The following is a 12549-nucleotide window of genomic DNA, read 5'->3' on the forward strand; positions in this document are numbered from 1 at the left end:
CCCTCTAGTGTTAAGTTTTGCTTCTACTGGTATAAACTGTAATGTACACTGCTTTTACTTTGAATTCATTTTCGATGAAGAGATGAATCAATGAAAATAAATTTTTTCCTACATTTTACATTTAACTCATCAAAATAAAGCCACAATGTCTTTTCAGACAAATATTTTACAGTATTCCAAATATTCAAGCTGTAGTTTGTCACTGATCACTTGGCGTGCTATATGCTCGCTAAAAAAAAAATCAAACAGAAATGACCATTTCATTCACTGTAATTTTTGAAACACAAGAAATTCAAATTAGAGCAAATTTGTTTACATTTCTGTAATTTTCAATTAACTCAATCTTAATTTTGGACCAAACAGACAAAATGTGACACTGCTTTCAATTTTTGATCAAACAAATTGAAGAATTTAAAAAAAAAACCATTTGGAGATTATAAATTTATGATTTTGTGGATCAAAGGATAAAATCAAAAAAATTTTACCAGATATTGCCTGGTCAATGACGTAATTACAGCTCTCTGAACTAAGTATGGAAAATTAAATATTTCAATTATAACCACCAAACCGCCCTCTAGTGGTGATTTCTAACACTAAAAGGCCCTCGAGTGGTGATTCTTGACCTAAAGCGCCCTCTATTGGTGTAACCCGTAACCTACCATCTTTTGACATTCCAACTGAACAGCACTTTCTCCATCTACATAACTGACACTGGTTGCGGGTATAGATTGATATGTCACACATTTCCTTATTTGTACATGTGTAACTTGTGTGTTGTGAGATACTGCGTCGAAAGAAGCCCTGAAACAAAATAATTCAGTTCTACATCAATATTTTATTTTGCATCAGTATTTATTCATTGATAGGAACTCAAACTCTTGTTTTTCTTTCAGGCAGATTTTGTTTAATCCCATTTTTTTTCAATCACAATACATTCTAGCCCCCCTTCTATCCTAATAATGTTCCGTTCCTTAAATCCAATTTTATGTCTACCGGGTGAGTAAGATTTTAATATTAAACAAATTGTTATAAATTTGTACATACACAGAGATGAGATGAGGTAAGATACACCACCATTTTGATCCACAGACATGAAACCCCTTTGCCCCTGTATTTTTACAAAATTGCATGGAATGGACTTTACTTAGGGAGGCCATCAAAATAAAACCAGCGGCTTCTGGCCGCGTACAAATTAAGGAGCTCCTTGGAGCTACTTGGTCTTCTGCGCTATATGCAAATTTATGTAAGAATATTCATGAGCTGAGAGTTCAGTGCAATGCCTCTATTTCGCAAGTGGATTAAATTGATTGAAATCCCATTGTTTTTTCTCTAAAAGGATGTAAAGTACTGTAAAATAAGACAACTAAACATAAACGAACATCCTGAACGAACATACATTTAAACATTTTTAAGGTTTTGAGCACTTAATAACATCATTTCTTTAATAATACTTTTTTTAATTTCTGATTATTTTCTCTGAAGAATAGGTATTCTTGCAGCAACATTTATGTTTATGTTTGCACTTCAATCAGGGAAGACCGCCCTCCTCTCTGAAGAAGCTGGGAAATTGTACTATGTTATCTTTTGTTCAGCTGGGTTTTAACGCTGCCTTTAATATTGAAATGACACAACACATGCCCTAATTTGAATGGGCAATAGTCCGTGTGCAGCAAATGTATGAATTCCATGTACCGCATTATATTTTACGCATGTAGAACATGACATAGCACAGTGGATATCACACTTCAAAAAGTGACAAATCCAAACCATGATGTAACATACATGGTCTCAAGCTCTTTCCAATAACCCAACAGTTTGGGTAAGCTTAAAGCATATATAACTATAATACTGTAAAATACTTTATTTTCGCTTGGAATTAATTTTCGCTGAAGGAATGATTCAGTGAAAATAAAATCCATCGAATATACCGGTACCTTTTTTTTCTATATTTTACATTCAAGTTGTCAAAAATCAGTGAAAATAAATTCCATACAAAACACCCAAAATGTCTTTTCAACGAAAATAAAGTATTTTACAGTAAGTATAAGATCCAAGTATGCACAGATGGGTGAAGTACTTGTAGCAATAGGTACGAGAAAAATCAGCATAGTTCGACAAGTGGGTATTGACACCATTTGTATTTTTAATAAAATGAGCCATGTCTAGACATAACGCACACTGACAAGAAAGTCAGAGAAATTGTAGATGATGATTAGTATAAATATGGTTGACACTTATTACTGTAAATGTCACACCATAGCAGTCATTAGTGTTGATCGGTAATGACAGATTCTTATTGATTACAGTATCATATCAGCTGTACGTTGATAATAAGCTACTGATTAATGTTTCACTAAATCACCAAACAAAATAAACAGATGCATGGTGCTCATGTTAGACTGTAGAGCTGTATTGATTTCTGCTGTATATATCTCACAATTTATATATCAAGTGACAACTCCCCCCCCCCCTCCAACGCAATAATCAGTGTAGTAGGTTTAGTCTTACCTTACATCCTTCGCAGGAATGGACACCATAATGAAAACCTGTTGAAGTGTCTCCACAGATCTGACACGATATCAATTCATTCAACTGATCTGTAAAATTAATAAAGTCACAGTTATCACTAAGTCAAACGAAAGCAGCATGGTTACACAACACAGACATTCTGAGGATTTCTGAAATTGATACATGCCTAGTCAAACACACAAGAGAATACAGGTACATGTAACTAGTCTTTTTTTAATTTAACACTTTTGGAATTAAAATCAGATTTCAAGCCGTTGACCAAAATGATTATGTTCCAATAATCCAAGTCAAGTTACATCACACATATAAAATCCAAGTAAATATTAATTACGTTTATGGATTTATGAACTTAAAAACAATAACATGCCTTGCAAGACATCATGTGACAGGAAATTGATAAATAAATCTAAGAACCAGTACTGATCTTTCTTGTAAGATGTGATATAATAAACTTCATTTTTTAATTGCGATGATTTTTATTTCAGGTAATTAAATTTGTGGTCCTCATTATGTCTGCTTATTTAAAGCCTAGTTTTCATTGAGACATTTTGAAATGGATTACTTAAACTACAGGGGAAAGTGTGACATGGCACATTCACATGTGTACGTGATACTACGTGGCACACCAAGAGACATCAATTCAGTGAACTTTGTGTTTGCAAATAAGGTTGTATGGCTGCCTTTAATTAGAACAAATGATCAGACTTCCTTGACATTCACACGATAGTTTGAACGAAATGTGAAGCACACAGAGATCGATGAATCCTAAGCAGGTACCAGCACGGATTTGAACTGCAATGAATTAGGAGCAGATCACGTATAGTACAAACCAGACGTGAAGCACACCAGAACGAATCCTGTGTGCACCCGAGCAGAGAGCATGTACTTTGGATGTTGAGAACATCAGCATGGCACTCAACCGCACAGAATATATAATAGAGGGAATGCAAAGCAATTAATCAAACGAGGTGAATCCATTACTTGATAATTTAAATTTAATGCTTCATCTACAACTTCATCTATTTAAACAGAAATGATGATTATTGAATAAATAATCATTGCATGCATTCACCATTGTTGTTGTTTTTGCAAAAACAAAAGAAACCTTTTAATGTGAATTAGTTTTTATTGCAAATTGATTAATATTGAAGAGGTTTAATGGCATGAATCCCACAAGTTTTGACTTGCATTTATACCCAATTATTTTACATTCATCGTTTAACGATGAGTGTTTTATACAACCCTGGACCAAGTTTATTGTTACACTCAATACACATTATAATATACCACTGCCCATATAAGGACAATATGTGATGTTATTGCTTATTTGAGTATTGTCTTGTGGGTCGTGTATGTCGTTTTTGTCAACTGTTTGACAGTTGTTTGTTTGTGATGAATAAATAACAAGTTAGGGATATCAAATTGTATAAATAGTAAGTTAGGGATATCAAGATGAATAAATAGCAAGTTTGGGATATTAAGATGAATAAATAGCAAGTTAGGGATATCAAGATGAATGAATAACAAGTTAGGGATATCAAGATGAATAAATAACAAGTTAGGGATATCAAGATGAATGAATAAGTTAGGGATATCAAGATGAATGAATAAGTTAGGGATATCAAGATGAATTAATAACAAGTTAGGGATATCAAAGTAAATAAATAGTAAGTTAGGGATATCAAGATGAATGAATAAGTTAGGGATATCAAGATGAATAAATAACAAGTTAGGGATATCAAGATGAATGAATAAGTTAGGAATATCAAGATGAATAAATAACAAGTTAGGGATATCAAGATGAATAAATAACAAGTTAGGGATATCAAGATGAATGAATAAGTTAGGAATATCAAGATGAATAAATAACAAGTTAGGGATATCAAGATGAATAAATAACAAGTTAGGGATATCAAGATGAATAAATAACAAGTTAGGGATATCAAGATGAATGAATAAGTTAGGAATATCAAGATGAATTAATAGCAAGTTAGGGATATCAAGATGAATAAATAACAAGTTAGGGATATCAAGATGAATAAATAACAAGTTAGGGATATCAAGATGAATGAATAAGTTAGGGATATCAAGATGAATTAATAACAAGTTAAGGATATCAAAGTAAATAAATAGTAAGTTAGGGATATCAAGATGAATGAATAAGTTAGGGATATCAAGATGAATAAATAACAAGTTAGGGATATCAAGATGAATGAATAAGTTAGGAATATCAAGATGAATAAATAACAAGTTAGGGATATCAAAGTGAATAAATAACAAGTTAAGAATATCAAAGTAAATAAATAGTAAGTTAGGGATATCAAGATGAATGAATAAGTTAGGGATATCAAGATGAATAAATAGCAAGTTAGGGATATCAAGATGAATAAATAACAAGTTAGGAATATCAAAGTAAATAAATAGTAAGTTAGGGATATCAAGATGAATAAATAGCAAGTTAGGGATATCAAGATGAATGAATAAGTTAGGAATATCAAGATGAATAAATAACAAGTTAGAGATATCAAAGTGAATAAATAGTAAATTAGGGATACCAAGATGAATAAATAGCAAATTGGGGATATCAAGATGAATAAATAGCAAGTTAGGGATATCAATATGAATAAATAAGTTAGAGATATCAAGATGAATTAATAGCAAGTTAGTGATATCAAGATGAATGAATAAGTTAGGGATATCAAGATGAATAAATAACAAGTTAGGGATATCAAGATGAATGAATAAGTTCGGGATATCAAGATGAATAAATAACAAGTTAGGGATATCAATATGAATAAATAAGTTCGGGATATCAAGATGAATAAATAACAAGTTAGGGATATCAAGATGAATGAATAAGTTAGGGATATCAAGATGAATAAATAACAAGTTAGGGATATCAAGATGAATGAATAACAAGTTAGGGATATCAAAGTAAATAAATAGTAAGTTAGGGATATCAAGATGAATGAATAAGTTAGGGATATCAAGATGAATAAATAACAAGTTAGGGATATCAAGATGAATGAATAAGTTAGGGATATCAAGATGAATAAATAACAAGTTAGGGATATCAAGATGAATGAATAAGTTAGGGATATCAAGATGAATAAATAACAAGTTAGGGATATCAAAGTAAATAAATAGTAAGTTAGGGATATCAAGATGAATGAATAAGTTAGGGATATCAAGATGAATAAATAACAAGTTAGGGATATCAAGATGAATGAATAAGTTAGGGATATCAAGATGAATAAATAACAAGTTAGGGATATCAAAGTAAATAAATAGTAAGTTATGGATATCAAGATGAATGAATCAGTTAGGAATATCAAGATGAATGAATAAGTTGGGGATATCAAGATGAATGAATAAGTTAGGGATATCAAGATGAATAAATAACAAGTTAGGGATATCAAAATGAATAAATAACAAGTTAGGGTTATCAAAGTAAATAAATAGCAAGTTAGAGATATCAAGATGAATAAATAACAAGTTAGGAATATCAAAGTAAATAAATAGTAAGTTAGGGATATCAAGATGAATTAATAGCAAGTTAGGGATATCAAGATGAATGAATAAGTTAGGGATATCAAGATGAATAAATAACAAGTTAGGGATATCAAAGTAAATAAATAGTAAGTTACGGATATCAAGATGAATAAATAACAAGTTTGGGTTATCAAAGTAAATAAATAGTAAGTTAGGGATATCAAGATGAATGAATAAGTTAGGGATATCAAGATGAATAAATAACAAGTTAGGAATATCAAAGTAAATAAATAGTAAGTTAGGGATATCAAGATGATTAAATAGTAAGTTGGGGATATCAAGATGAATAAATAGCAAGTTAAGGATATCAACATGAATGAACAGAATGTGTTTTTTTTTTTGCGTAATACCATAGAATACTATCCTATGTTTTATTTCCCCAGAAAATATACAATAATAACATACACAAGATAGAGATATCAAGATGAATAGATACCAAGTTAGGGAAATCAACATGAATAAACAGCAAGTTAGGGATACCAAAATATAGTTGATTATGACATGGGTGCAATAAGATTCAATGTGTGACAGACAGATGACATGACAAGCAAGGAGCGCTGGAGCACAGCCATAAATAAGTGACCTTGTCATTGCTCCACAGTGACAGTTCGTTGAACTGCGAATAAAGTAGGCGAACATTACAGTGCAGCTACATGTAGCCAAGAGCTGTCTGTACCAAACGATAAAAATAAATCAAAAAATCCCTGTATACATGTATATATGAATGCATTTTCTATTTAGCTGAAGGGCTGTATTTCTTTGACTAAAGTGCATTTTCCTATACATTGTACGTAAGCAAAAAATGCTACGAATCTTTAAACTAGGGGTTTTTCTAGAAAAAAACTGCAAGAGAGAACACTGCAATTCAGCGGCGCCACCAAGTGGGGGAGATAGGGTTCTCCCTACCAGGGTGTGGAGTTTTTGATAATTCTAAGTTAAAATCGAGCATTCTATGGCTTCCTTGGGGCCAAAATTACTATCAGACAGGTCACAGTTGAAGACTGTGGTCACATGTGATCTTTGGTCAATAAGAATTTTATGGTTGCCAGAGGATTTGCTCCCCAGAGTAAGGGGACACATGGCCATGGCAAGAGGGCGCTGCGCCCCTTGTTTAAAAAAAAATCCCTGTTTAAACGTCATGATATTAGTTTCAGTAAAAGTCATTTGATTTTTTAACTGCCAGAGTAGCCACAATTTAATGTGAAATATGCTCGATTTCCCAGAAAGTGCTCGCAAAAAAAAGTAGAAAAGAAAACTGACAATAAATACACATATGAGCATAGTAAATGAGCGTAGCTATGTTTGCCATTCCATGATATTACCACATCTCCAAAGCTGGAAATTTTTTCACTGTAGACCTTTACTGGTGCAATTCATGAAACAGAGAAGTGAAACGAACAAAGTCGCACATTTTCATATTGAGATACTTGAGATATAATTTTGCGCTGTCAAACGTATACGTATTGTATTTACTCCATTGTGAAAATATACATGTAGAAGCGCATAAAAACCGCATGACTATTCTACAAAGCATAATTACTATACAACTTATTTTGATCACACAGATGCATTTCTCAGTTATGTCTATAAGCGAACTCATGTACAGTACTAATAAAGCCAATATAGTTATGTTTTTTTAACACCGTGCACATCCAATGAAAGTATTGTAATATCTTAGCTGGCTACCATTGACACAGATACTGTATAAACCCCAAAATAATAATTGACAACTAAAGAAGTTGATATGCTCAAATCAATAGTTATGATAATTTTTTTTAAATTAAACAGTTGAATGCCCATAAACAACCTTAAAGCACAGCTGGTTAGTGTGTTTACCTCGCACTGTAACGTTGCACGTTCGATTTCTGGAGCCGACTGTTCACTCAGCAATATAAATCTGATTTCAGTCTGAGGTTATTAGGTACGAGAGACTTGTTTGCACAAAGAAAAATAACAAAAAAACTTGAAAGCACTCATGCTAATAAATGATAAAATTGTGCGTTACTTTGAAAATAAAATAAAATAACTAATGAATTTAGATGTTAATTTAGGACTGGTTTATTGAATGAAATAAAATACATAGACAGTGAAAAAAAAAAAACGTATATTTTATTGTTGAAATGAAATTTTGTCTTTTATTGCTACCATAAATGCAAGGCACAAAATTCATCACGTATACTTTTGTTGGTTTCTAATTTCACGCTGACAAAATAAATTACATTTTCAAAATAAAATGTGTTTTCTGTGAACGTTAATAATACTCAATTATGTAGCTGAATAAGTACTGCTTGAATTGATAATAAACAAGAATTTTTTTTTCAAAATTATCCAAAAAAATACTTAAAAATAACAACATGGAATATAATTAGGCTATTTCAGTTTAATTCGCTCTACTGACTGTTTGCATTTTCTATAAATTCACAAAATTATAATAATTGTTATTTCTGTCTGCAGTTTCATTTCTGATTGTTCATACTTTCTGTCATTGTGAGAATCTAAGCAATATAACTTCATACCCTATAAAAACAAAAGTCAAATTTAATAATTAATTTTCCTCAAAATATTTAAACCAGAATATTTTTTTTCAAAAATGTTGCTCAAGACTAGTACCCAATGAGAGAAAAATCAATGTTTATCAACACAAATGTCGGCACATAACAGGAAATTTCTACCACAGAGGGCGCACTTATGTTCTACACTAAACTCAATAAGATTATTCAGAAGTATTCATGCAACTGTCACAAACTGAAAAATTATAAAATTTATAATATTAACCAATTATTATTAATATTATCAGCAATTAACATATTAATCTTCAGCAAGAGCCAATTACTAGGAAGACCACAAAAGTTGAGAATGTAAACTTTCTTACACAACCATTAACTTAACTTTTATAAGTCTGTGAATTTCAAGAGTAAATGCCATTTGTCATATTTGCACATAATGTATTTAAAGCAGGAGTAGATGTGTAGATGCTCTAATAGAAACCGCAGCCCCTCTGTTGCATTGTACCATTTTTAATAGAAGCTGCAGTTTCTGTTACAGATTATATAGCACATAGTACAGTGCAATCGCTCTATAACCATGTCACACAGTTAAGTTAGCACAAGAAATTAGTTATATTTACAACCAAAAAATATATTGTAGTCAACAAATTAGACTTTTTAGAAGCAGTTTCTAATGTTGGGGTTTCATTTTGGGGTCCTGGAGAATGCATTTACCATTGCTTTATTGTTATTACAAGTAAAATGTAACACATGGCTTATTGGGAAAAAATTATGACATAATACATGACGTGCAATCATTCATGTGCACCACAGATGGCAAAAATATAAAGCTCATTCATCACATACAGCAAGTTGTTTCCTATGAAATATCATGATAGCATTTCCACAATAATGCTTACCAGTGACTGATCACAGATGACTGATTATTAGGGTAAACATGCACTTTCAGAAACAAATTTCAGTTACGGATACTATAGCTATTATCCACAGTCAGCCAGTGTACAAGTGGTAACATAATAAACGCAAATCATTTAATATAACATAAAGCAGCCATCTTGAATCTCCTTCCGGGATATTAGAAACAGTGAGGTGTTAAAAAAACTAGCAGCCTATCCGCTGAGATAGCTCCGCTGTTAGCAATGCACATTTCAATTAAAGAACAGAAGATATCACCAGAAAATGAACAATATGTATAGCATCAAAGCAATCAGACTTGTGATGTGAAAATGTGAAAATATAACTTTTAATCAAAAATATTCATTAAATTAGATAATTGATGAACAAAATCATCACGAAATGAACAAATCTGAGAGAGGTCTACCTGTAGTACCTTTGTAGTATATCTAATATCAAAGCAATTAGACTTGCGGTTTTTAACAAGAAGTCGAAAATATTACTTTTTACCAAAAATGACAAAAATATTTATAAAAATTAGAGAATTAAAGATATCATCCCGAAATGAACAAATCTGAGAGAGATCCACATGTAGTACCTAGATATGTAATATCAAAGCAATCAGACTTGCGATTTTTAACAAGAAGTCAAAAATATCACTTTTTACCAAAAAATGTCAAAATTATTCATCAAAATTAGAGAATTGAAGATATCATCACAAAATTATCAAATCTGAGAGAGGTCCACCCACGGTACCTACATACCAAGTACCAAAGCATTTGGGTTAGCAGTTTTCAAAAAGAAGTCGAAAATAGCAAAAAATATTCGCTATAAATAAGACAATTGAACATATCCACACGAAATGAACAAATCTGAGAAAGAACCACCCAAGGTATCTTCCTAGAAAGTTTCACAGCTATACAGTTTGTGGTTTTCAAGAAGGAGTTGAAAATGTAAAGTTGACAACGGCGACGACGAAGGACGCCAGACGCCGACGGGCAATCAATAATACTATAAGCTTCGCTCATTTCTTATATTATCATTTGTACACAAGCTGACAGTGCTCTTATTAGTAAGGAACCATATCATTCCCCTGGTTATCTGCTACACTTTCCAAGGACAGTTTTATATTACCCAGTAGTGATGACAGAAACAGTTAAGACACAAGGCACCAATAGATTACTTTGTCTTCATCTGATAGGAAAACATTCTGTCGTACTCAATACAGTGTGTTTGGTTATTCAAGCTTAATTAATGTACATGTACTCTAGTTTATATGGCTGAGTGAGTAGTCAGTTGAAGAAACACACGTGTATATAGTCTGGTAAGACACCACCAGACTTTCTCGCTCAAATGTTTTTGCACTTTTTTCTTATATTCTTCAAAATTTCTGAAAATAAACTCTAATTTTGGAACCGACAGATAAAATTTGAGTCAATTTTCAGTTTTTGCTCAAAAACTAGGCTATTTTTGTCCCAATCTTGTGAACAAAATTGCAGACTATAAACAGGTCACTTTTGTGAATTTGTAATAAAAAGAGGGAAAGCGTGGTGGTTGTCGCGCAGCGCGTGTTCGAATTTCATGTAAATAAACAATGTATTTTACACATGTGGTATACATCGCTATGAGTCCCATATCGAACAGGACGCGGCGTGACAACTGCCACCTTACAATGTATATTGTAAGCTGTTTAATTTTCGCTGCAAAAAATGTCATGAGATTCATGGGGACAACATTTCGCGAAAGTCACTGACTGACACGTGGCGTAGAACGTACAGCAAAGACAATTTCTCTGCTACAAAATTTTGCAATTTTTACTGACTTGTAAATTTTGTCTCTTGCAAAATTTACAGAGATTTGAACCATCTGCCTTCAATTCCACAACATGAAATACGGAATACTTTTATGTACATTAAATAGATCCCCAAGCTAAAATAAAATACTAAAGAGTTGCATGTGCTACCTGTGTAACCTCGTAAGAAGTCCAACGTATAAAACTTATATTTACCTGAATTTAGGTAACCTTGAAACTGCAATTACTGTATAATCTTACCGATATTTTAAATGGAAGGAATAGGGGACATTATACACACTGCTATGAGGTGAAGATTCCGCTATTTGCCTACAATACATAAAGTCACTGTACGAATGAGATTGACTATCTCTAGGCACTTAAAAAACAATTTTGTAAAGCCGCACTGTAAGTGATTAGCTGGGTGCTGAAGCAAAAAAAATATTGTTGATTAATATCTTGAATATTCTCATAGTAGTAAAAAAAAATATTATTATTCAGTGTGCATTGTTGGTTTCACATTACATTTAGAATTTGTTTCAAGGCGTGGGCAAAAAATAGATACCTAATATGTGATTCCATACAATTTTAAATATTGATTATTACAAGAGATGCATTGCTTAAAATTCATGATGCCAGAGTAAAATATGGAGATGTAGCAAAATCCAATAAGTCTAAAGGTAGAACTCAACTGAGTTAGCTCATATTAATAGTACAAGGGTGTAGTACAACAATACTACAGGTTGTTGTATTTTTTTAATTTTTATTTTTTTTCATCATCATATATATATTAGTTTGAAACCTACATCTCACATTTTTATCTGCAATGTTGTGTATTCGTAAAAAGCACTACATACAGTACACTGACACAAAGTTTGTTTTGTTTTTTTAATGAATGCAATCAAAGGACATTTAGTGCCCATTCAGACGCAGTCTACAAACAAGGACTTTTAGTTTAGTCTCTGTGTGTGCATTGACTCATTTGTTCTTGCTTTCCTAGACCAATTAATTATCTTCAAATTTTACACATAGTACCTTATCTGTCCATTAGCGCATGCTTTGATTTTGTGATCTCATCAAAACTGGCTGATTTCCGATGCGAATCGTGATGGACTGGTGGTGGCCATCTTGTTTCTTGCATAGTTTTTTTTTTAACCAATGAGAGATAATCTTGCAAGACTTTGCTGATTAACTGATGTTAAAGCATTTCTTTAAACATTTTTAGCAATATCTGAAGCATGTCTGATCGACTTGCATTCTTGAAAAATAGTTGCT

The 12549-nt window shown here is 32.0% G+C and overlaps 1 protein-coding gene across 1 annotated transcript in view; it reads right to left on the bottom strand.

Moving 5' to 3' along the window:
* The window catches only part of LOC100370954 (nuclear receptor subfamily 1 group D member 2-like), a 78094-nt gene that overhangs the window by 13221 nt on the left and 52324 nt on the right, over positions 1-12549 (bottom strand). Inside the window, exons 2-3 of the mRNA XM_002734274.4 lie at positions 2509-2597; positions 660-801 (exon numbers count right to left, since the gene is read on the bottom strand). Of these exons, the coding sequence (XP_002734320.1) occupies positions 660-801; positions 2509-2597 (231 nt within the window). The remainder of the gene's footprint in view (positions 1-659; positions 802-2508; positions 2598-12549) is intronic.

The sequence above is a fragment of the Saccoglossus kowalevskii genome, chromosome 22 (genome assembly GCF_978046115.1).
Source record: "Saccoglossus kowalevskii chromosome 22, keSacKowa6.1, whole genome shotgun sequence".
NCBI classification, from domain to species: domain Eukaryota; kingdom Metazoa; phylum Hemichordata; class Enteropneusta; family Harrimaniidae; genus Saccoglossus; species Saccoglossus kowalevskii.